The 27082-nt window shown below is 38.5% G+C and overlaps 1 protein-coding gene across 1 annotated transcript in view; it reads left to right on the top strand.

The window, feature by feature from the left end:
• FNDC3B (fibronectin type III domain containing 3B) overlaps window positions 1-27082 on the top strand; it is a 273381-nt gene that overhangs the window by 52895 nt on the left and 193404 nt on the right. The window contains exon 2 of the mRNA XM_063306442.1: window positions 14461-14599. Within this exon, the coding sequence (XP_063162512.1) occupies window positions 14489-14599 (111 nt within the window). The 5' untranslated portion in view covers window positions 14461-14488. The remainder of the gene's footprint in view (window positions 1-14460; window positions 14600-27082) is intronic.

Genomic DNA, 27082 nt, shown 5'->3' with positions numbered 1-27082 from the left:
AATGGGCCCTTTCCAAGATGACAGGTAAAATGGACTGAATTGAATAGGACAGTTTTAGTGTCAAAGAAATGGTTATCCTCTTTTATCCTTGCATTGGGCCAATGAGGTAGGTTTGTAGTCAGAAGGGGACACAGGAATGCAAGAAGCTGTGTTGTTTTGTCAAATCCTTGAACCAGCTAGCCTAAGGGTGGTGACACTGACTGGAGACATTAGGGATTGAACCTGAGAACTTCAACGTACAGAGCTCATGCTCTTACTGTGCAGCTTTAGTCAATACAGATGGTCCTTACTTAACAACCACAATAGGGCTGGAAAATTAGTTGTTAAGTGGTGCAGTCATTAAGCGAGTCACCATGTGACTGGATCTGATTTTACAACCATATTTACAACAGTTGTTAAGTGAATCATCACAGTTGTTAAGCAAATCCAGCTTCCCCAATGGACTTTTTTTGCTGGAAACTGGCAAAAAAGTTGGCAAATCACAATCATGTGACTGCAGGATGCTGCAGCTGGTTGTAAATACAAGCCAGCTGCCAAGTGCCCAAACAGCAATTACATTACTGCAGGGGTAGTGTGACAGTTTGTGACTGTCATAAGCGAGTACAGGTTGTAAAGCGTTTTTTCTGAGGCTGTCGTAACTTTGGACCATCATTAAATGAATGGTCCTGAAGCAAGGACTAACTGAATTAGCTCATATGCTCATATACTGTGCTTGAGCTTATATATCCAAGGCCATTCAGTGATGTTCCAATTAATTGTGGATTAATTGGATCCTCAACTGTCTAAAGCCCAATGATTTATTCCCCAGGAGTACTAGGTTAGATATGTGCATAACATATGGCTGCGAGAGCTGGACCATAAGGAGGGCTGAGAGAAGGAAGATCGATGCTTTTGAACTGTGGTGTTGGAGGAAAATTCTGAGAGTGCCTTGGACTGCAAGAAGATCAAACCAGTCCATCCTCCAGGAAATCAAGCCAGACTGCTCACTTGAGGGAATGATATTCAAGGCAAAACTGAAATACTTTGGCCACGTAATGAGAAGACAGTATACCCTGGAGAAGGTGCTGATGCTAGGGAGAGTGGAGGGCAAAAGGAAGAGGGGCCGACCAAGGGCAAGATGGATAGATGATATTCTAGAGGTGACGGACTCGTCCCTGGGGGAGCTGGGGTCGGCGACGACCGACAGGAAGCTCTGGCGTGGTCTGGTCCATGAAGTCACAAAAGTTAGAAGCGACTGAACGAATAAACAACTAGTTTAGAACATACCATGTCAAAGAGCAAGGATCATTCTTACAAATTAATAAATAAATAAAGCAAGCTGGAATATGAAGCAAGCCATATCGTCACAACTATATGCCTGAAAATGATGGCTACCTATATGCTACCTCAGGCTCACTTTTTCAGAATTGGTATCTGCGGCCTAGTATGCGTTTAGGGCTTTTCAATAGATATGTGTGCCATTTCAGCAGTCTTGTGTGAAAGGTGAAAGATCCCCTGTACAAGCACCAAGTCATGTCTGCTTAGTATCATAAAAAGCTCCTGATATATTGAGTAGCTCTCCCTTTTTAGATTGCATCCAAACTAAAGCAGGACAAGGCACCGTTTTCATCCTTTCCTGTAGCACTGAAAGGCATCCGTTTATATTTTATCCTCAGATCCAGGCAATTAAGGCTTATGAATGTGGCATTTACAGTGTTTCAACATTCCCACTGTGTTAGAAATTCCTTCAGCTAATAGCCAGAGGTGCCCTATTCTAGTGGCTTGTCTAAATCCCAGTGAATGGCTATTGCTGAATGTCCTGCTTGAATGAGAGGTTTGTGTGAAGTCGTTTCCCACAATAATACAATGCACTACTCACTGTCAATATGACTCCAGCCATAGGTCAGTTGAAGAGCAGCTGAAATAAAAATAAAGTATTTCACTGACGGAAATAAATGGCACTGTGGAAAACTGCTATTGATTTTAATAACTTTGATTTTAAAACCCTGTAGCCACCTTGTCCTGTTGTGAATGTGCAAAAATTGGGTGAAAAGTGATCTGCTAGCACAGATTTGTATTTTATACATAATAGCCATATAAAATATCAAGGACAGAACCATTGTTTCAGGCTCATTCACTGTAATTTCCCATTTTTTCACTGACTGAAATCTTACATGTGCTAATTATTATTCACCCATTCTCTTTAAGATGGAACTTTTGTATTCCTCCCCCCCCCCCAGTCTTTTCCTGTTAATAAACAAATGAAAGCCAAATTCGTGGAAGACAATTTTTCCACTGACTGGGGTGGATGGTTTCGGGATGATTCAAGCGCTTCCTCTTTTTCCTGACCATTTTTTTTGTTCTTCACGCCGTTTGGAGATAGCAGCCAATGGGCTTGCTTTCTCTGACAGGAGGCGGGGTTCAGGCGGTAATGCGAGCGATGGAGAGCAGCTGTAAATACTCAGGCTGTAAATTCGCTCGCTTGCCCACTGCTCACTTCCTGCTGTGCGGCCTCGTTCCTAACAGGCCATGGACTGGTACCGGTCTGCAGCCCAGGGGTTGGGGACCCCTGTTCTAAACCATTAGTATGTAATTTTTTAAAAAATTGGTATCTATATGAAAGCCCATGAGTCTTCTACAAAGAAAATGAATATATGAAAAATGAAGTCTCTGTCAGGGTTTTATCAGGTAGGGACTCTCTGAATACTCAAACAGACTTAAGAAGTTGAGATAAGTAGATCTCTGCCAAAAAAAATTGGAATCTGTATGTAGAAGAAGTTCTCCATCTGTTGAAACTAAGGAATATGCTAGTCACAGGGTTTGAATTTTGGGTCTCTTCCTCTTGTCTTTTTGAGTCAATGGCCATGGGGCTACTTGATTCCTGGACATCTGTCCCTTCTTTATGAAACACCCTTCCCAACAACAATACATAATTCTTCCCATTCTATCTTATAAAAGATATAGGTTTATATACATATATATATACATATATATACATATAGATGTATATTGATTGAAAAGACTTTTGTTTTCTTAGCTGAAATAGTAGTTCAAGTCATAGTTGGGTTCCCATATCGCATGAAGACATGTTTTACTGAACAAGCCATAGTTCCCCAGTTCAGTGATAATCTTAAACTACTGATGATTGATGGATTGATTGATCAATTGATATCAACCATGGTTATAAATTACAATAGTTTTGCAAAAGCTAACCAAGCAAGTCATAGCGTGATGTGTTGCGTGTGCACCTAGCCATAGACTAACATTCTGTTTGGGAAGACGGTACATTTTCTGCAGTGATGTTCAGGTATTGTTCATTGCTCAAAAATATATTTCATTACCCTCCAGCCCTTAAAATTCAGTACCTTGAGATGCTGAAGGATGTGACTTTGCTAACTAAACATGGATAGAAAAAGAGGACATTGCATTACATGTAGTTCTTGCTTTAAAAATTGTGTTGCAGATGCTATACTTTAAGGGAATGGACCAGTACCTGGGGATAAGTAGGAAGAAGCTTCTTAATAATTTCCTACCCATGACTTTTCTGACCAAAAATTGGATCCCCAAAGCTGGTTGAGCTGGGGAGAATGTACAGTTATCTTTTTTCCACATTTAGCAGGAAGCCAGAATGTGAAAAACAGAAAAGTTCTCTTTCCATGCTGGGAATTCCAGCTGCAGTCTCAGTGGCTCCATTTACTAAAACAATCTGTCGAAATGCAGGGTGACATTTGACCTATCCACTTATTATTAGTGCAATCAAAATGTGATTGCGCTAGCAAGCCTGAACTGTTCATGACATCAAGGTGAGGCAGTGTTGATTCCCCTTAGCAAATATTAAAGGACTTATTTTCATTGTTTGGATGGCTAAAGTTCCCCTTTGTGTTATGCTTTTGTTAGAGACCCCTAGGAATTCAGTATATCCTCTGAATTTGATAAGTCAAACAATTTACACAGCCCTTCAATGGCTGAGAAGCCTGGATTCCCCTTTTCACATTCTCCGGTCTGTGGACGAGAAAATGCAACACAACACCAGACTTAATGAATCTTACTGCTTCTTTGAAACCCCCTAAGCTGCCCATCCTGTATTCTGGGATCTCTTCAGGGGGGTGTTTCCCAGATTGATTTTGTCTACCTTATGAAATAAGACACTCCTGCTTAATGTCACTTAGAACGAATCTCCTCATTCCTCAAATTCCCTTCTTCTGATGTGCTTGCTAATTGCATGTCCTGTGCTGTACTGTTTATCAGCACAAGAGTGACAGAATTTATTGGAACGTCAGCTTTTTGCCTAATTATTTTGACCTTTGTGAACTCAACTCATGGGAATGTTAGACCCAGAACAACTTTAAACTGGAGAAGGTGGAAGAGAGGAACCTAGCATGTGTTGCAAGCTATAGTTGTATTGGCTTTTAAATAAACAAAAGGCGGGGTGGGGGGGAGCCACATCTGGAAATGCCAGGGCTCCATTAACTAGTAGAGGCACAAAGAATTTGCAGACATGGAATGGTTTCTGTATCTAGAGGCATGAAGGCTTGGAAAAACTACAAAAAACAAAAACCTGGAGAGAAACTTTTAAAGCTTTTTTTAATATATAAACTAACATCCAAAGGGGCAAAGAAGTTGGTCTTAGCACAGGCAAACCTTCATTTTTTTCATGTAAATAATAACATGGTAAAAATAAAGGATCTGAAAACATAGAAACTGCTGATAATTTTTCGGATTTGGGAAATGAGGCTGACTTGAAACCTTTCAAGATATGGCATGATATATGTTCTGAACTGATCTTTCCTGTCTTTTTTTTCCAGCTGTTTTTCCCCCAGTAATCAGTTTTTTCCCTCATTCAGTACACTGGAGGACAAAATCCAGTGTGTGTGTGTAATTTTAGTACCTTCTATTTTTGCCTACTTTTGCTAAACAGGCAGAAATTAAGAGAATCTATTATTGAGCATTTACCAGTGTTTAGTTCCTGAATAACTAAAATTAAATATATTTTAAAATCAATTAAGTCACTGAATTTATAATGATTGTAGGAATAAACTCTGCTTTTCAATTTTATACAGCAAACTTGCTCATATAAGCACATCAAATTATAGATAATACACTTTATTCAGTCACAAAGTTATTTCATATCCTTAAAAGATGTTAACAAGTACTGGAAATAAAAAATTCTATTCCCCCACTCCCTTGTGGTAAAATATATATATACTTTTTCCTCCCATTGACAGATAATATGGTGATGTTCAACAGTTTAGATGGCTCAGAATGAGATTAGACCAGTGCTTTTCAGACTTGGCAACTTTAAAATGTGTGGTCTTCAACTCCCAGAAGTCCCCAACCAGCATGCTGGAATTCTGGGAATTGAAGTCCACACATCTTAAAGTTGCCGAATTTGAAAAACACTGGATTAGACAGATTTGCAGAGGATTACCTCAACACAAGGTAATCCTCTGATAACAGCTGACCACTAAATTATGTTACCTCTATATAATATCAAGGACTGGAGAGCAAAGACCTCATCAGAAGATTTAAAATCTGAGTGCAATACAACATAAGGGAGAAATATTCCCAAAGATAAGACTAAAATGTATTACCTTTAATAATAAACTTTATTATTACCTTTAAAGGTATAGCTCAGAGCTTGAATTTGGCATGGAACTAGATTGGCAGCACACATAAATCATTTCAGAATGGGGAATGTATAAATGTGAGCAAGTGAGTCTGGGAACAAAACACTGTGTATTTATTATCTTCTAACAACAAGCTTCTCCTAACCTTCTCATCCAGGTGGAGTGTCCTACCTTATCCCTGTTATTTCTGTTTTCCTCATCTCATTTACATTCAATCCACTGGTTTACTCTGTTGTTCTAACCCACCATGCGGTTGCTTGGTTGTGGCTTAGTGTGTTGTACGAATCCAATTCTTTTGATTTGTTAACTATTTTTTATTGCTTAGTTTGATGTGTGAATACTGTCTATCATGTCTTATTCAAAAGGCAAGATGAAGCAAACATGCTTGAGCATGATATGTAATTGAGCCAGTGTTCTGTTGAAACAGAGCTCCTCAGACATTATTGGGTTTTAGTGCTTACTTCCATTTTTTAAACCTTTGCAATCTAAGCTGTTAAATAAAATGCCATTAATTGATCTCTGTTAAGCATTTGGATGCACAAGCAAATATTTCTAAATCTGTTTTTTTTAGAGTAGTTGAGACTTGAGAAAAATAAAGAACAGTTACAGAAGACAGAATAACCAAAGCAGGTTACAGAAATGTGTTTATAATTTGAAGATCTAATTCATAATTGGTGGTGAGAACTTGTATTTATCTACACAAGACAGCTGGATTCTAATATGCCCTTTTCTTGCATATGCTGTTGTATCATTATTTTATAAATTTCCTCCAGATGTCTGTACAGTACAAGCAAATGCTGGCAAGCAAATCTCATGGGACAGTGACACAGCTTTATTGAGACAGTGATGCAGCTTTATGGAGTCTTCCTGAACCGGTGATTTATAAAAATCCTACCTCTTCTTATTTTCTCTGTTATTTTAAGGTGGATTTGTTTGGTCAGTTTTCCCCCATGCATGTGGAGTTTATATTTGCCATGTGATTGATGTCAAGTGCTTCAAGGCTATCTGCATGGTGGACTCATTCAGGCTGGAAAACATAAAATGGCTCAAACTCAAAGTACACCATATGCATGACTGAAACAAAATATTGATGTGAACATTGAGGTTTGTTTTCTTCAATGAGTTGAAAGTAGAATGAAATAAGCAAAGTTCATTTTGCCTGCCTGTCCCAGGATTGCTGTTGTGGATCAGATTTTGCAGATTCTGGTACTGGTCCAAAAACTAGTAGGTCAGAGTTGATAATGGGAGTTAAATGTGTTACGTACATATCAGCAGATCTGATGCCTCTGACATCTTCAAGTACAGCCAAAAAGTATGTAGAAGACAATCTTTCGGTGGGTTTGTGCAATACATTTAAGTCAATTTAAAAAATGAGTGGCTATATGTGCACAGTATATGTTACTGCGGTTAATGTTAACCTTGGTTAATTGTTTTGTGGCTTAGCATATTGTGAGAATGCAACCCATTTGGTTAGTTTAGAACTCTGTTTTGCGCAAATCTGGTCAAATGGGGTTCAAGTTAAGCGTGTTATGTGAACCAACGTTCATGAATTCAGATGTGGCTCCTTCTGATACACATGCTCTGTGTGGACAGGGCCTTGACCTGTGACATTCTGCCTTGAGTTTCCTCAAGTAATTTTAGATGGTCAATCAAGTGCTGGAAAATCAGCAAATTCTTATGGCACTTTTGAACGACCAATCCATTTTATTTTGGCCTAAGTATTGAAGCGCTGGAGTCCCTGAGCCTTCTTTAATAACCATTCTTAAGTGCTGTTATGTATTCCTAGCTCCTGCTGATATATAATGTTAAAAAGGGATGGGCCACATTGTCGTCCCGATACCACATTTCACCGTTTCCATAGCATCCTGAGATGGTGCTGTGGAAGTTCAGTTGCAAAATAATTTCAGTGGCAAGATTTGTAGCAGAGAATGCTTAAATAAGAATGTAAATGGGCATGTTAAAACTCTGCAACACACTCATTTCTGCTCTTAAGCCCTCCAAATCACCCCTCCATCATGCTGAATATGCTCAGCCCTAACTCCAGTGAAGTTTCCACGTCTTCAGACATGCTTTCTACAACTATTGGAAGGAAAACCCCCTCCCAAGTGACAAAGCAGGTAGAGCTCTAGTCATGTGGAAGAATATTTGTAGACTTGTCTACAGGTATGCCTCTCCTATTTCTGTGTGTTTTTCCTTCTACGGAGATAAAAATTACAACACTCATTTCAATTCACCCATTGATTGCCTAATTCCCTCTTTTTTATTGGGAATAAAAACAGCGGGGGGGGGGTCGGTATTGTTGAGTCTTCCATGACTTTTTTTTTTAAGTTCTTCCTAAAAAAACAGGTTCTATTTTGATCTAAATTAGCTGATTCTCTCTCTCTCTCTCTCTCTCTCTCTCTCTCTCTCTCTCTCTCTCTCTCTCTCTCTCTCAGAAAACAGTAGCTTTTCAGCAAGATGTTCTTTATGCTAACTGGCACAATTTACAGAAGATAAATCCTTTTATGTGGAGTTGTTACAAATAAGTGTGTCTTGTTTGGATGCTTTCAGATTAATCTGCTGTGCTGGCAATTAGATATACAAAGAATTCCTTTAGGGCTAAGGAAGCTTTGAAGCAGATGTGATGTGACTATTTTAATGAATACACATCAAACAAGTAGACAAATTCCAGGCTCTTTATGCCTTGACCATCCAGCTGTGTGTGCATCTTTCCAGTTCCCCTTGTTGCTGTCTCTATATGAACAGTTCTTGCCTCTTTGTGAGTTCCAGCAGCCAGCCGTGGCACCTCTCCTGCACAGATGTGCCTGTTTTTACGTGCTCAGATTTTCTTGATGCATGAGTCATTCCTTTATCTGCATTCATGGATCATAAATCACAAATCAGTGTATGATTTGTGTCACACTGGGAGCCCATCCAAAACAACCTCACAGTTTGACTGATCTGCTAGACACCGTTTTGTCCATTTATTCTGTCGTGTGTGTGTGTGTGTTTATAATTTTTATTAAAGACTGTTAAGAAAGAAGATAAAAACTAATAAAAGCTACTATGAAGTAAGAAAAAAAGAAAAATCAAAGAGAAAGCTAAAAGGAAAAAAGGAAAAAAAATAGAAAAGGAAGAAAAAAAGATACAAAGAAGTAGTTTCCGATCTTCTTTATAGCAGTCATAAGTACAATTATAAATTTACTCTTACTCCATGGTTACAACTTAACTCTCTTCTTTCTATAATCTATCTTGTTCAATCATCAAAACCATAAATCAGAAGTTTGTTTTTTTCTGCTTTACGCAGAAAGACCGTAAGGGGTTTCCAGTCAGCAATAAAGGTAGATACTCTCTTTTCTCTGATCAAAGAAGTCAAGTTAGCCATCTCAGTGAGTTCATTTATTACGTCAAATAAAGGAAGTGAATTCATGGAAAAGGATCCATGTAATAACTATATTAATCCAATCTTAATCTTATCATTAAATCAAGATCATATAGCAACGTGAGTTAAAGAACTGTTAAATTTCTTACAATGCCAACATAAAAAATGTACTGTCCATCTCTTTTTAAACATTTCTGCATCATTTCATTTTTAGAACAGACACTTTTCAAAAACACTCATGGATCCATTTCATAAAATCAGGATGGTTAAGTTGTTTTCCAGTTAACATAAAATTATCCTTTTTTGCTGTGCCCCAGATTTGACAGAGCCAAACTCTTCATGAGATGACAAATTCCCTGTTTTACAAACATAGTTCATCATATTCTAATATTTCTTTCCAAAACTGTACCGATATATGTAATAATTTGAAACCAAAACAAGGCTATAGTTGGGCAAGACCAAATCATCTCAGTTAAAGAACTTTTAAATTTCTTAACAATGCCAACCTAAAACATCTAAAATCCATGCCTTTTAAAATATTATTTGAGGGGCCCAAGAAACACAAAATAATATTTTTTGAAGAAGTCATTTAATTTTTAATTATAACAAAAATATTTCACATTTCTTAACATTGATTCTCCTAAATTGGATATTCCAATTCTTTATTACACAATTCAGATACATAATAATTTTCATTTTACTTTTCAATTCCTTATAAAACTGAATTGTTGGTTTCCTAGGTGCATTGCCTGACCCTAGATTGGTACAGATAATTATAATGATGGTAAATTGGGTGCATGGAAACCTCCTGTGATGTATATTCAGTTTTTTTGTTTCGTTATTTTATTTTTTTCCACCCATACATTTTTTTTGTCCAGTAGATGAAGAACAACAACAAAAATTTAGCAAGTGTTAACCCTAAAACCATTCCTGAAAGAAGGAATTGATTCAGAATTCATTTGAAATGTCTTACCCAGTTTTCTGATAAACCCAGACCTAGTGCAATATTTCAGTTGGTTGTCTGGCCAGAGTTTTCTGGGCCCAGGTGCTAAGTAGGGTGGAGTCTGAACTTGGTTAGGACACTTTCAGGGAACACCTGAGATGCACATTAGAGTGGGAAGTTTTTTTAAAAAGTATTTTTGCCACAGCAGCCTACATAGATATGTCCGTGAAGCCACCCAGTATTGAATTAGGCTTGAAGGAGTCCTTATTTTTTTATTTTACCAGATTGGGAGGTCAAAATAACATCCGGGAAGCAGGAAATGACAAACCATTCTTGTAATCTTCCCAAGAAAACTGCATAGATCAAGTATCAAGGAATGGAGTTCAAGTCAATCTTACTTTGTACTTGTGATTCTTTGTATGAATTCAACAGTAATTTCAATTCAGTTAAAATAAATATTACACCCTAGTAAAGATGCATTGGGTTATAACTTAAATGGAAATCTGAACTGCTGTTCAGCTAGGCTTTTCCAGACTTTGGAAGCATGTGCTTTATTTTTTATTCTTAGCTACCTTCAGTGCCCCAAAGACTGTAATGTGGAGAATGTCTGTCTGTCTGTCTGTCTGTCTATCAGTCAAAATGTATACATGTTTTGTCTGTAGAAACTAGAAAGAAGATGGAGAAGAAATATCTTCCTGGTATGTTAATATTAGAATCTATGGAATTTTTTTGCACTATAGTGTTAAAAATTTGCTTCAATCTTGAGTATAAATTGCAACTCAATTTATTTCAGATTAGCTGTTAGACATTTTTAAAGATACTTTTGCTTAAAATGACTGACTGTATTTTGCTATATGAACTAATTTATATGTTGTTGACAATTCACTTTTAAAAAAAAAAATCTAATTAACTAATACCTTTTTTGGTATACATAAATTATTTTGTATAAATAATATATTTATTTTACAATATTTATAACCTGCCCAATCCCAATGGATTCTTGGGGTACAACAGTGTCAAAGCAAAAAGAAGGCAATACAAATCATGAAGAGAAATCACATAGTAGGTGCCCTTCATTTAGACCAAGCTAAAGGCCAAGCACCTTCTGGAACAACCCTGCTTTGGGTAGTTTCTGAAATGCCTGTAGATTAGGGTCTATCTGTATCTCCAGAGGGAGAATTTTTTTCTTCTTAGCATTATTCCTGCGCTATGGCAGGGTCCACTTGTCAGCGTATCCGTCTCCATTTGGCTCGGTTCAAGGCATCTTCAGGGGTGACGTTCGTGCATTCCATGTCCTCCTTAATGCATCCATCCACTGTTTCTTGGGTCTACCACGGGGCCACCGGCCACCAGGGTCCACGCGCATGGGTGTTCTCACCACCGAGTCTTCTTTGCCACGTATGACATGTCCATACCATCCTAGCCTTCCTTCTGCAGTTTTGCCATGATTGGCACGACTCCCAGTTGTTCCATAAATGTTCCATAAAATGAGAACCACAACTGAGAAGGCCTGTTTCTTGGCTGCTTCCCATTAACTTCATAAGGAAAGAGTACCTGCTGCGCACACACTCAATGAATGGGAGCCATGGAGCATTATCAGTCTGACAACTATGTTGATGACACTGAGAGTCACGTTGCTCAGTGATTGGCTTAGGGTGATTCTGACACTCAAAATGTTTTAAGCTTATCCTCACTTCATGGACTGAGAAGGCTAAATTTCTAAATTTAAATCTAAATTACTAAATTTCCCCTATTTCTTGGATTTAGGTAGACTGAATCAGACAGTAAGGTGAACCAAAAATGAGTAGCTCTGCATACAGTTCCACCCAAGATCAGAGCATTCATTTAAGTTCTAAAACCGAGATCAAAGCTTCACATTTGTATTGATCTTTGAATAAGTAGTGTGCAGCTCATGTGTTTTTAGTCTGTACATGGTTCCTTTTGCTTCACTGCTGCCCAGAAATATAATAGAAAATGATGTTTGCTGTAGAAACCCAGCTACCTTTCTGCATTCTTAATTATGTTGTTTACATACATGCTCAGCTTGACAATGCTTGGTTTTGGCTATAGAAAGCATGTAGCCATTGAACAATAACACTACTTTAGTCACTTGTGGTTTCTTACTTTCAGAAATTGTTATGGTTGTGTAAGAACTTTCAAAATGAATGTTAAGCTTTATCAACCATAGCTCTGTACAATATTTTTCAGGTTTTATCAACTTGGTTTTGTTTGTTTTAGTTCCATTTGTATCCCATAGGATATGTTTAATGCATGTATAGTATCTGTCAGTCTTGCAATCTCTTAGAGCCTCCTTAATGAACTTTTACAAGTATGCTTGAAGTGAATAGGGAATATCTTTGGGTTTGACTGACTGACCAATGAAATGAAAGAGTGTCTGTATTTGTGCGAGGATCTTTGCATGATTGATGGACTATGATAACAGGCCAATGTACTCTTGAAGTTGCTGTGAGCCAGTGCCACATTTATTTTTCTAAAATGTATGCACATAATAGAATCATGTGTTTCCACGCCAACCCCAGGAATTAATCTTTTAGCATGTCAAAAGTAAAATAAGTCTTAAATATAAAAACAAAACCCAACATGATTGATCTCTGAATTTAAAGTAGAGTCTTGTTTGAGCAAAACAAGGGGACCCTAGATAGACTCATTTTGTTCTTTGTACTCTTAAAAATTGAGAAATATGGATGGAATGTGTAGTGCTTGTAAAATGGTTAGAGTCTTTTTATGGGCATTTGATAGGTTGGATGAATTTGATTGACATCATAAGGAAAAAGCTGTTTACCTTTTGTAATAACAAAAGATTAGGTGCTTCCAAATATAAGTATAGAAAAATTCAAGTCCATTCTGTAGCCCTAGAATATTTAGTTCTGAAATATTTGTTTTTTCTCTACCCCCAGAATTATATACATTTTCTTGATACTGACCATTTTGACCCAGTTTCTGCTTCTGTGTTGTATGAATACCTGCTGGTCTGGGACTAGTATGCTTTCTCTGAAGTAGATTTTTGTGATCATGAGCCTTTCTTGAATCAAACTGACCGTTGCCAATGTATTTGTGAACACTAACTTCTTGTTTTTGACTTGTCTAAAGCTTGCACATTTTGACTTGTCTAAAGCTTGCTCATCTGTTCCCATCTTGCCTACCCTTCAGTAATTTATCCTGTTATCCTGTGGAAAGTAGTAGTTTATATTTCTCAGCTCAGTGGTTCTGAATTTCCAGATGCAGCTAGTAGGCTATATAGGCTGCTGATACTTGAGATGACTTGGGATCAAGGTTATGGAAAGTAGGTTTTTAAAATACTGTATATGAAATGATTTTTTTTTCACTCTTGAAGCATTAGTTCCTTAACCTGTTGAAGGACATTCATTTCTGCTTTCATCGAGGACCAAAATTATGGTCTTCTAATTCAGCATGAAAATGGAATTTTGAAAAATATTTAAAGGACCTCTTGTTATGGTATCAGGATCACTTGCAGCCCTCTGCCTGATTTCAAAAACCTTTTGCAAGTAACTAGTTCAGACCCTTGGCAAGAATCATTTGCTGCTTCCCCAGAAACCTGTTGTAGGTAGGTAGGAAGATAGGAAGGAACTGGGGTACCAGAAAAGACAATGGGCAGCCCCATCACCCTTTGGGTCTGATCTCACATATTTCTCGCTTCAGTCCTGCTTCCCTATAGCATGTGGTGCAGCTCACTTCCAGAAAACTGGGAGTCCATGACATTGCCAGGAGTTGAGCTTGACTTAGAGCAGACTTAACTTTAAATCTAACATGCAAATTTAGAGTGCAGCTATGCCAGGTAGTTTTCCTCTGATAGTTTGCTTGAGAAATATTCCTTCCTTGCAAGGCCTATGCTTAGAGTATGAATGGCTATAGAGAAAAGGATTGGGGTGCATGTTTATATGCACAAAGGCCTCCATGCAAGGTTGCCTAGAGATCTCTGAATACAGCAGTATATACAAAGCAGTAAATTGAGCTAATTCTTTACACTTATAAATCTACTTTAAAATGTTTATATGCTATACCCACATTATATGTTATTGCTATAATGTTAATGTTAAAAAAAACTGGCTTTCAGGTACTGGCCAGCTTGCTAAAGATTAAACATAGTTTGTGGAGATTTAGAATACTGTTTTATTTAAAAATGAATTTATAGAATAAATGGGTGGTAAACATGGTGACCACTGCAAAAAAGTACAGGGCATAAGTTCTCAGCTTTGCTACCTTCTTTTGTTTGATAAATTACATCCTTTATTTTTTATCTAATCAACCTGTACTTCTCCTCAATCGGAGAAGCAACTCTGGGCAGCCATATTTCATAAATATGGAATTATGTCAGTAGCACAGTTTCTGTGCATTGCTCTGGGACATGGAAACCGGGCATAATACCTATCAGCTGCTGCAGAGCACTGATTAATTAATGGTACCAACTATTCAACCTGGTACCAAATCTTTGCATTTTTTGAAGGTTCTGATTAAAGTAAAGAAGAAAGAAAAATCTAGTCACCCCCTGTAAATTTTATTTCTTTTAGGAAGCCCGCAGAGGAAGATTCTCCATGAATGTACGTCACAATGATGATGACCGACCAAATCCCACTGGAGTTGCCATCACTGCTGAATGGGGAAATAGCCATGATGCCTCACTTAGTCAATGGAGATGGAACACAGCAGGTCAGTAAATTCTGAAGGTGGTGGCTTGGAATGCGTATTTCTGCAATCTGTGATTTGCGAACTGATGGTTTATGGGTTTCCTTAGAATTAAGCTCCATGGGTGAAGATCATACTAATTCATGGGGAGAAAAGAGAGAACTGCGGCTGTAGTCTTTATGCTTTTCCCTTAATACACTTCCTTCTGGGATAGGACTGAAGCCTATGGAACACAAGATTCCCCAGAAAGTCTCCCAGCCAAGAGCTATCTGGCCAGATGGGTATAGTTTCAGAACTGAAACTCCACCCTTTTGTACATGTAGCAAAGGGGTGGGGCTTTGATTTCAGTGCCACAACTGCCATCTTGCCTATTTTGATCCCCATCCTGCAGACGCTGCTGAAAAGACTCTTGTTCAGTACCACCATTCACCTAATGGGCTCATAGTGTTGATTTTTCCTCAAATGCCTAAATGGCCAATTTGTCGAGGGAGATATAAACACAGTAGGACAAAACTCATTTAAAAAGTGTGATGTAGCATGGGGTTGTGTGTGGAATTAAAACAATCTTTTTAGAACATCTGTACCACATTTTTTCTCTAACGGCAAGCAGTTTTCTAGTTAGACAATGGCAGATGGTCATTCCTCATTATACAGAGAAGATCAAAGAGGACATATTTAGTGAGTCAAGCTTCGAAATCCCTGATCAGAATCTTGGCCAAATTGCATAATCGTAAATTAATTCAGAGGAGGAATGAGAGATTTGATACAGTCATGGCATGAATAAGGCTAAGACTGCTCCATTTAAAGGTGGCATGTTCTTCAGGATGCTTGTCAACTTTTTCAAGCCTATGACTAATAGTAATAGTTTATTTGTAGAAAACAGGGAAGACTTCTATTACCTTAAGGTAAAGTCTTTCTCTGGTCAAGCTTAAAAAGTGACTAAAGGTAGTCCTCACTTAATGACCACAATTGGAAATGACAACTCTGTCGCTAGGCAAAACATCACGTGACTGCAACAGGCTTATGACTTCATTTCCGCTATGGTTGTTAAGCAAGACATCACATGACCGTGACTTGCAATTTTACTGCTGGCTTCTCCAGTGACTTTGCTTGTCAGAAGCTGGCTGTGAAGTGCACAAATGGCGATCATGTGACCATGGGATGCTGTGATGGTTGTAAACACTAGCTGGTTGCAAAGCACATGAATGGTGATCACATGACCGCAGAAAACTCTGACAGCCGTAAACCTGAGGACTAGCCGCAAACTTACTTTTTCAGCACCATTGTAACTTTGAACAGTAGTTAAACAGGGCAATTGTTAAGCGAGGTCTGCTTATATGTGGAATGTCCATGTAGTTTTCTTGGCAACAAATATGAAAGTGGTTTGCCACTGCCTTCTTCCATAATGCTTTTTTCAACTTTCTAGTCTAGTCTAAGGCACTGGGATTTCCTAGTGGGATCCCATCCAAGTACTAATCATGAGACAGTGTTAGTGGGGTGCTGCTATGTGCTGTGACAGTTGGCTGTTACTCTTCAAAACATTAACGAATTGTATGAAGGAGAGAGTGAGGCCTATTGTTGCACCCATGTTGCTTCACCACTACCTTCATGAGCTTTGTCTGTAGAATGCATGTCCTTTGTATCTATAGGCTAATTGATTTTTAATCTTGACCAGGATTCCAAATTAGGTGAGGAGTGTCTGGACAGATTTCTCTCTATAGACAAAGATGTTCTCTCTTCTCCCAAACCCAGAGCTCATGACTAGTTAGAGTTATTGGACATGTCCACATTTTCTGCTCTGAAGGATAAGATGTGTATAGGGCAAACCTACCTTCCTTCCTTCCTTCCTTCCTTCCTTCCTTCCTTCCTTCCTTCCTAATAATACTTGAGATGTTATGACTTGGACTATTGTTTAGCTGCCCTTCCTCCTTCCCTCCCTTCCTTCAATGTCCTCCCCTGCCCCCTCCACCTCCCTTCCCCCATCTTGCGCTTCCTTGGTAATTCCCCATTTAGACCTAATTTCTTATAAGCAGCAAATGGGAAAGTATGAGCAAAAAGGGCTTTGTAAATTGAAAAACTAAGTAATCATAGCAGCAGCAGCAGCTTGTTTTGTTGGTGTGCCATGTGAATCTGCAGATGAAGACCTCTCTGTACCAGAGTTGTGTCTTCCTATTGAAAACTAGTGTGGAAAGGTGGCTTCTAGGGCTGGTTTCTCATTTTCGTATTTGCTTTATTGTACTGAGAAACTTTTCTGAGTTTGGGGAAAAACATTCATTGGAAGCAACTGTAACCTGTAAGAGTTTTGATGGACAGTGGAGGGGGATTATGGCAGGAATTTTATACCCCTTATCTATAAAGATTTGGAACCAGATAATTCATACCTGCTCATGGTGTTCATACTGAAAGTCCCAGGTGGACGCTAGAATCTCTTCAATTAAAGTTTAGTTGGAAAGAATGTAAGAATGGGCCTTTAATTTTCCTTGTTTGCCACAGCATCTTTTAGTTCTTGAGTAAGTGTTTCATCTTAAAGGCTAATTACAACGTTCAGAACAATGAATTCTTTTTTTCTTTTTGGAGATCAAGCAGGAAGACAGAGAAGGGGAAAAATACCCATTTTAATTCACCATTTTGAAAGTTAATCTGAGTCTGAAAGTATTTCCAGGATGCAAAAAAAAAGTTTTGGAAGAGTTGAGAAATAAATCTTATGAGCAAGTTTGCTTACCACCAAGACATTCTCAGTCACTGTGTATAAACAAAAGACAGCACAATTCAACCCGACGTTATTTGTCCCAGATGGAGTTCTAAACTTGGCTGCTTCTCCAACACTGATGTCATGGTGCACTAACAAAATTCTGAAGGAGAGGCATGTATAGCAACCATTTTATTCCTGTGTGATTGGTGTGGGAGGGAAGGGCTGAGGGGGTGTTGACTGGAAAATGTGTTTCATGTTGTTTTTCCCCCCGCTTTTTTCTCTTGTGGAGAATGGTGATCAAGAATGTGGGTCTTCATGCCAGAGAAGAAACAACATTGAAGAGTGGGGTATCTTGTTTTATTTGTTATTTTTGTTCAAATTTGTTTTGTTTCCCTCTATCTCCCTGCATAGCAAGACACAGCCAAGGGCTCAGTGTGTGAGTTGAGGGAGAAGTGAGCTGCTAATCCTATTTTACAAAATATCTGTAAAACGAGATGCAAGTATTCCTGCACTCATACAGAAGGGTATCTTTGTAGCTATTTCTTCTTCTTTCCAGTACAGCAAGTGGATGGCATGACTCATGCATCAGCCTATCATTCTGACCCAATAGGTCTCAAATAGAATATTATTCAGTTTCAGGCTTAACAACTCTGAGAGAGTGTGCTGAAAACTCCAGCAATATAATACCTTTACTATAGGGCCCTGATGTTTATGATGTAAACTAGAGGGGGGCATCCTGAACCACATTTAGCATCAACACCTGGCATTTGGGGGCAGCTGCCAGAGCCTCAGTGACTTGACTCAGGGTCTTCTGTTGTTGCTTCCTTTAATGCCCTCCTTTGCAAATCCTGTTTCTAGCCAAAGAGCTGGACTTAGATGTAAGGTTAATTTTTAACAGCGTAAGTGCTGTATATTTGTATTATTATATTATAATATTATGTATTTTTTTGGTGAAAATAATAAAGGCGGTATATAAAAAATAAAATAAATAAAATATTTAGGCAGTGATGGGGACCTTAATATGGTGCCCATTAGTACCAAGACACTTTGGATTACTTTTTGACTCTCATTGGCTCCCTAACCTTCCTGCCTTTTTAAAAAGACATAAAACACACACACACACACACACACATCCCTTTAAAATAAGTAACTAAATTGGAAGAAGATACACATGTGGGGTAAAGTACCTTTTATAGAATTACGTTTATTTCATTCTAAGTGGTGATGAAAAGCCCTATGTGTATGCAAGCACTCTGTGAATATCCCTTAAGTAACATGGGCCTTAGTCACCCATCCTCCTTAAATAAAATACATTATCTCCTGAATTGTTCACCATAAGAATGGACAGAAACAAACAAGGACAGAAGTATGGACTCAGCTTTAAACAGGAGTAAACAGCTCCAGACCTGTCTTGTTTATAAGGACATGGGTGGAAATGTTTCTAGCCATTTTCATTTGCTGGAGAGTTCTTGATGAGATGACTGCAAGGAACATGGGTATGCATATGTGTATAGAAAGCTTTGCCTTCAGCATATGCTCTCTGTAATTGATAGAATCATTCAGCTCAGAGGCTGTAAAATGTTAAATGCAGGGCTTATATATATATTTATTTATTTACTAGACTTCTATCCCATTATTTTTTAGTGCAGGGAGGACAGGGTCAGCTGGGAGCCATATGTGATTGGCTGGTTAGATGGATATTTCAACTTTCCTCCGATAGCTCAAGGTAGTGCTATACAGGATATTTCTCTATTTTATCCCCACAATTACTAATACTCTGACTTGGTATTCAAAACCCATAGTTGTCTGGTAATAACATTATAAAGTCATGCAACTAAGGGCAGGGTGTGCTTTTTTTGTTTTTTGTTTTCAAAAGGAAATTTAGAGTTATTTTGGAAAGACCCTGCCTTGAAAATTATAATGGAACTTAATGGCATATGCATGAGCATTTGTGTTCATATGGATATAAGTAATCTCATCAATAAGCTGATTTCACACTATGTAGAAAATTGCTTTGGGAATAGGTTGGGTTAAGAGAAACAGCCTAGCTTCTACAAGCGTTTTGGTGACCAAACTTTGCACCAATTGATGTTTTCAGGCTGTCCGAATTATAGAAGTTTAGTTTGAATACAACCTGTACAACTGTGAATGGGTCTGCTTTTTTCAGATGGCTTCTCCACTGATGAATTGGTCAGATCTGGTAAACTACCTTTCTGCCACCTAAAGCTACCTCTGTCTCCATATACTGTATATAATTTGATCCAGGTATAGCCCCAGTTTGTGTACCTGGTTAATTAGTTTGTCCTCATCTGTTCCAGAATCACCTCCACATGTCTGTTCAGGGGTTCTGCTACTAACCCCGCCCCCGCAAAAGAAACAAGAAATAGAGCTGTAAGTTACTTATATACTTTTTGGTTCAGATCTCTAAATTAACTTTAATTCTGATGAATTCTAAAGGCCAACACCTATGGAAAAGAATCACCTGGGTCCACTGCTCCAGAAGGCAGTAGAGTCAGGATATGGCAAAGTCTTAAGACCTCCACCTTGGTGACAGTGGCTGCCAATGTATTTGCAGACACCTTGACTCCATATCCAACTTGGTTTTTTTTTAAAAAATTAAAAATTAACAAGTGAGAGTGCTGCAAAACATCAACCTCAAACATGGTCTTTATTTTCAAGATGCTTCTGCATATACAGCAAAGGCATACTTGGGAAAAAGAAACGGTAGGAGTCTGCAGCCCAGTGCTTCATTCAGACTGAAACAGGCAAAGGTAGCTGAGATAACAGGATGCCAGAGAAGGAGCTGGGGGCAAAGTGGCTGGTTTGCATGTTTTGTGACATGCAGTCCTCCAGGAAAGCCATTTTGTGTGAGTGCCTGTGAAATACTTTCCAAATTTCATTTGTGACCACAAGTTGTCTCTTTATTTACTGTTAATAAGTTGCAGGCCTAGCTTCTTTAAGCTGTTGATGCTAAATAGCCACCTGTCCAGTTTGATAAGCATTAAGAAGCAGAAGCATATATTGGATACAATATATATATCCAAAGGATCTCCCAAAGGTAACTTGCTGCCAGCTCCACCCCTTTTATACATGATTCTGACATCACAGCGCATATACAAAGGGGTAGAGCTTATGACACAATGTGCTTTTGTCATGCCCCCTCCACCCGATGCTTCCACAGGGTGGTTAATCTGTAGTCAAGAGTACATGGTGGGGGTGTCTTATGAGGAGTTTTCGTTGTTGTAGTTGTGTTTTATCCTTTCCTTTGAGTGAAGCAGCAGGAAAAATTCCATTATTGGGATTGTGGTTGCCTGATTGGAACAAAATTATGTTCTTAGCTCCATATTTCTGCATAGAAATGATGACCTTAGCTTTTGAGAACAGCGCTGTTTCCCAGCAGAATGGCAGAATTTGCAAACTCTGTGAATTTTTTTAAAAGTTCCTTTTTTAAAAGTTCCTTTTTAAAAAAAGGAAATCTAAAGGCAGAAATTATCCATAAATTCCTCTTTGTGTTTAATTAGTGTTGCTATCTTAAAGGGAGACCTTGTGTGTGGCTGTCTTGGTGGCAACACCCCAAAAGTGGGAACAGGCAAAGAGAAGACTGCACAAAAGTCGTTTTTTTTCCTCTTAAGAGCATCAAGCATGTGGCTGCACTCTGAAAACAGGGCTTGGGAAACATGCTGTGGCAAGCCATATAAGAGTTGCTTGCAACTTTCATGTATGGATAAATGTCCAATTTCCATGAGATCAGCTCAGAGCAGAGTTTTCTGCTTCATGCTGCAAAAAAAAAATAACTTATTGGAGACAGAGGGAAAATAATGGCTGGCTGGTAGGAAGGTAGGTTTTCCTTTTTCCTCTCTGTGCAGTGAACAAAGCTTGTACATGAGGTTCTCATAGCAAAACCAGCTTAGTTTTTGTCCGGCATGTTCTTACCCCCTTTGGTAAGCATTTGGAGCAGTTAAAACATTTTCCCCCAGATACTGCTCCTTTCTTACGTGCCAAACAGCCATTGTTTTCACTGTATGTTCACTGATCAGCCTCACTTACCAGTTCCAGTGATATAGGCAGATCCTGTCATGTATCACATGTGTTCTCCAACTTATCTGTAACAAGGCAATCACCTACCTTATATACGGTCCTGCATCATTTGGAGAAAATGGTGAGGGAGAAGTTTTATTTTCTCTTTTGAAACTTATGGATCAGGAATCATCCAGGGAAGCTACAGGAAGGAGATTTAGAACAGACACACAGCAAATACAGAATGCATTACTACAAGATTTAGTGATGGTCACTAACTTGGATGAATTCAAAATGGAACTGGGTACATTCATGGAGATGGGTCTGTAAAGGACCATTAGACATGAAAACTCAGTTTGTGTTCAGTTTGGGGGCAGCATCTTCCACAGACCCCATTAGTTATTAGATAAAAATGGCTTAAGGGTTGAGGTTGGCTGCATCCTTTTTGCTATGGAATATAAGGAAAGAAGGAAATGCAACCGTAGGAGAAGACGATAGATTCCATAGGGTTAAAGAGTGAATGAGGGGGCATTTGAAGTTTAGACTTGCTTGATTTATATAATCTGCAGAAATTTTGGTTTGGAAGCTGCGATGGTGAGGTCCTGATGCTCCTGTGACAGTTTGAGGGTGGATATCACAGTCTTGTTTATTTGATAACATCATCAGAACCAGCATTAAAGTGGTCCTAGAGTTTTGGCTCACCCAATTTCTGTACTGCTCCTGACTCAGATCAGGCTCCTTAGCTAGGATTGTGTGTGCAAAAACTTAGCTAGTTTTTGATCATAATTTTTTGAATTTCCATTCCTTCTTCCCAACCTGCTTGCTGTAGATATGGAATCATAGGGCTGGAAGGGACCTTGAAGGTCTTCTAGTCCAACCCCATGCCCAGTGCAGGTATTCTCATTCCATTCTGGACAAATGGCTGCCCAGTCTTTTCTTGAAAACCTCCAATAACAGAGCACCCATAACTTCAGGAGGCATTGCTTAATAAGCTCTCACAGTGAGAAAATTCCTCCTTGGTTCAAGTTTGGCTCTCTCACTGTAATGCTTCCACTTACTGGATCTTGTCTTACCATCAGGTGCTAGGGAAAACAAATCTACTCCCTCTTTCTTGTGACACCCCTTCATGGATCAGAAGATTACTATGTCTCCCCTCAGCCTTCTCTTCTACGTTTTCCTCCTCTCTGGTAAACCCTTCTCTTTGATGGGAGGAGCCTTGAAAGAATGATTATGAAGTATGTTCGTATTCACTAACAATACCTTTATTATTATTATTCACAAACATGTTTGTGAACAGTAAGCCAGGATTCTTCAGCACATTGTTTTGTACAAATGTGGCCAATATTCCTTTCATTTTAAACCATGATTAAAAATTGTAGAACAGTATTTCCCAATGTGATGTCCTCTGGTATGCCAGGACTATAACTTCCAGAATTCTTAGCCAACATGGCCAACAGGATGGCAGTTCTAGAAGATGACATTCCTATAGAGCTAGGAGGTGTCAAATTATGTGTATAAACATGTATACATATATGAGTAGGTTTTAGTATCACAGAATAGTAAGAGAGAGGTGTCATAGAATTTACCAGTATCCTTTGCACATCATAATGAAACAAGCTACTTTTTTTATGGAACCTGGTCATTGCTGCAGCACTTGGGAAGGATGATAATTTTTTTGCATCTTTTATCAGAGGAAATTGAGCATTAAGATGCTGAAGCTGGTCCAGTGTCTTGAGGTGACTCTCTAGAATATTGTCTGGTTGCTATAGTAACTTAGCAGCCCTGAATCCTGGAAGATGTAAACACTTGGAAAAAGCAAAAATCCTTCTTTTCCAAGATTTAATCACTGGTGCCAGGAGTAGCTAAGCTCTTCCTGGGGCACTTTTGATCTTGGGCAAAGTGCATTTCCTATGTAACTGAGTTAGCATTAGGCTGAAGTTTCAAGATCATGTCATGCCACTGAGACAGATCTGAGCTTTGGTATAGCTTATATATTTTTAATATTAAACAAACAAAGCAAACATTAACAAAAACAATACATCAGTGATGTACAAAATACATTACTTAAAGTGAACTAAGCATCTGGAGAGAAAAGAAATTAAAGAAAAAAAGATACATGTAATATCAATACAGGATTATTTCAATCCTCAAAGTACTAGAATATTAAATCTAGAACACAGAGAAACATATTGCTCCACTTCTCATTTTTAGAATATTAAAACATTTCAAAAATTGATAGCAAACACATATCTTGAATCTGTTCCTTAACACTGGGAGAATAATAATGCAGCTCATCTTTAAGGAATGAACTCTTTGTTGAATTAGTACATTGAAGGTGGCCTTGTGCCAAAGGGGTGGTGGCGTGGAGTTGATTTTAATTTCTAGAAAGCAGATTCTTGGCCTTAATTTCTGAAAGTCCAGTAGTTTGAACGTTACTGAAATGCCACATAACTTAAAGAACACACGCCTTTAAAGAGCAAAACTCAGTTTGATCTACTCAGTTCTGTCACTTTGTTTTGAATGCTGTGTCTTTATTTGAAGGAAACAGTGGTCCTTGTGAATAATTCATAGGCCTTTCCAGGCTGGAAGACAGATGTCTCTAACTGCTGATTGAACTAAGATTGTGGATACATTGCCTTTTATCAGTGTGTTTTTCTCTTTTCTGGAATTCAAATTCTGGTCTCTTTGCTGTCCTCGCCCCTCCTAATGGGTGTCTTGTGAAATTCTTGCTGCAAACATAACACAGCGATCCACGTTGGCATTTTCTCTTCTTAAAACTTATAATTTAGCCACGACAGTAAGCTTCAGCAAAATTATAGTGATTTCCAAGCTGATATATGCTATGCAGTAATCTCAAACATATATCTTTTTCTTTTAACTTTCTAAACATTTTGTTTCTAGACCTGAAAAGGGTTCTTTGCTTTGATAACTGGGTAAAGGTCACTGCATTTAAAGATAGCAAAACATCTACTGGAACAGTTTATATATCCCAAAAATGTTTCAAAATTTTACAAGGCAGGAAGGAGGGATTCATTATTTGGGTAGTTCAGTCAACCAAGAATTTGGGTGATGAACAGTAAAAGCAACAACAACATAATCAGCATGATGATGATGAAGATGAAAAGTAAAAAAACAACACAATCAGCGTGATGATGAAGATGAAAAGTAAAAAACCCCAACATAATCAGCATGATGATGAAGATGGAAGAGGAGGAGGATGTTGGGAGGAGATTTCAGTGGGCTGTTGGAATTTGAGAGCCTTAAACTGAGTGACCAAGTTCATAATTGCTTTGAATATTATTTACCTTTTTGAGAACAAACTATAACATATTATCAAAGAAGTATAGTGGTTAAGGTGTTGAAGGAGTCGCCAGTTCAAGTCCACCCCCAGTCATGGAGCTGGTTTTACTGTTTCAGCCCAACCTACCTCAGTGGGGTTTAGTTGAGGGAGAAAAAAAGAGGAAGGAATTCTAGGTATTTCACCCTAAGGAAGGATATATATCTAACAAGAAAAAAGCAGAACAAAACTAGGTATTAGTGATGATGCCTCAAAACAGTTCTGGCATTTTTTTTTCTGTTAAAATGTTGCATGCAATGCTATTGCAGGTAGACAGTTTTTAGTCCACGTCATTTGCAGCTGCTCTTGGAATTCAGGAAACACAGCATGGTCAGTTGCATTTTGCACTGACACCTTTGCTAGGCAGAAGAAAGGGTGTAGCCACACGTTTGTGCATGAAGTGTGTGTGTGGAGTAGCCACTAGGTTACTCCATGAACATTTATTGGTGGACCAAAGAACTTAATGCAGTTGTGAAATCTGTGACTGAAGGGACGTTTTTAAAAAATGTTGCTTGGAACAGCATCCAACGGGCTTGCAATAAAGTAGAGTAAGTATTTCGGTTCCTAAGATCCCATTTCCAAATGGGCAAGTTATACTTTTAAGAAGTCTCTGTTCCTAGTACCATTTGTTCATAGGGAAAATCAGAGAAGGGGCAAATAGAGGTGCAGTGTATGTATCTATTTCCATATTCCACTGTGCCTCTTAACTGACGGGTTGTTGTTAACTGGCCACTTACTACAGCAGACCGGTCTTAAATGTGGAATGCCAGACTCTAAAATTGGGGCCTACTGTGTGCATAGGATTTGCCTCTGAGAATTATGGTCTCTCTCGGAGAGCAGTGCTTTTCCTTTTCACCAGTTTTGTTAGAAAAAGAAAAAGAAAAATTAAATGATTGCCTTTCCAGGTGCACAACCTGTTCCTTTCTTCTAAGAGTTTCCTCTGTCGAGAATCAAGTCTGCTCCTAACCAGTTAGGCTGTGTGTGGCTCACTCTGGTGGTTTTGTTTCTTGGTGATTTAGATTAGGCAAAACCTTGAACTTCTTTTTAATAGAATTAATTTTTTGTTTTTTTATTAAAAACTAACCTTCAGGCCTGTGTTTCTTAAAGAGGCCAGTGAATATCACGTTCTCATTCTTAAGGCACCCTTAGCTTGAACACTGTAACTTTTAGGATATGACCCTTTCAGACTCTAAAATAAATGTAATCAGACTCTCACTGCATGATAAGGATTCTGCTGGCTGCTATGAAAATAGACTTTTTCCCATTTGTGCTTGGAAGAAGTCTATACCGGAAGATGCCGTGTTTGTTGAACCTCCCTTTCAATACCACGTCTTTGTGTGCAGTGAAAGAAAAAACCCGATGAAAGGTTCCCACTTCCCCAGATGCTTCTCCACCATTGCTGTACCAGAAAGCAATGCACACGGTGGACGTATTTTTTTCTCTGTGGGTATAATAGACATAGTATTGTTCTTTTTTAATGTGTACCCCCTCCTTTCCAATTCCAGTTTGTGGACTGATATCTTGAAGTAAACTATAAATGATGCTTTTCAGGCATTGTGAAATGGGATGATGCATTGAAGAGTTGGTGCAGATGTTCCTACAGCTGACTCTTTCCAGCTTATTGATCAGGAATTGAAGCACAGTGCTAGACATGCCGTATGTTCAGTCTCAGCCTCTTCCACTTGCATATCATCTGCTGGCAATCTTCCCTTGTACTTAAGGAATTACCTTTGCTTTTTCCTGTAGCTTTTCATTGTATATGGTATTATCAATATCCATTGTACCTTACTTTGCAACAAGAGAAGAAGACAAGCTCTTTTCCTGAAATTTTCATTTAACATTGGACACTAGGGCAACGAGGGAGATAGGAGTAAGGGCTGATGAGAAAGAATATTTATTTAGCCCTGTATATCTAGCTATGTTGGCTTGTGGACTAACAACATATGTGGAAAGGCTGTACTTGGGCCTTTTTAAATTAGAGAAAAGGAGGGTGAACAGGACTACTAAGATTAATCACATTGTGAGAAAATAAATTCCATCAAGCTAGAATCTGGAATCATCCAAAGAATTGGCAAGATGACAGATCCAGAATAGACAAAGGGAGTTCCTTTTTCATGCAAGACACAATTCAGCTATGAAATCTGTAATCACGAGATGCAATAATGGCTGTAAGAAGGCATTAAATAAATGTATGGAAGGTAAAACAATCTGTAGCTGCTAGTCATATTGACTAGATGCTAGCTCCAAAATCAGAGGTAGTATGTTTATGAATACCAGTTAGTGCAGGTGTGGAATTCACGTTAAAGGATTTAAAATAACGGGGCTTGGGAAGAGCTAGGCACAGACAGCTTCAAAATGCTGTCATCAGTCACAGTTGTCACTATTGGTAGATGTCACTTGGTCAGGTTTTTTTTCCCCATTCCCTGTTTGTCTCAACCAGTAAGGGCTAGAAATTCTTTGT

The sequence above is a fragment of the Candoia aspera genome, chromosome 6 (assembly GCF_035149785.1).
Source record: "Candoia aspera isolate rCanAsp1 chromosome 6, rCanAsp1.hap2, whole genome shotgun sequence".
In the NCBI taxonomy this organism is placed as follows: Eukaryota; Metazoa; Chordata; class Lepidosauria; order Squamata; family Boidae; genus Candoia; species Candoia aspera.
Note: the sequence above shows the minus strand (reverse complement) of the source record. Positions and strands in the feature narration are given on the sequence as shown.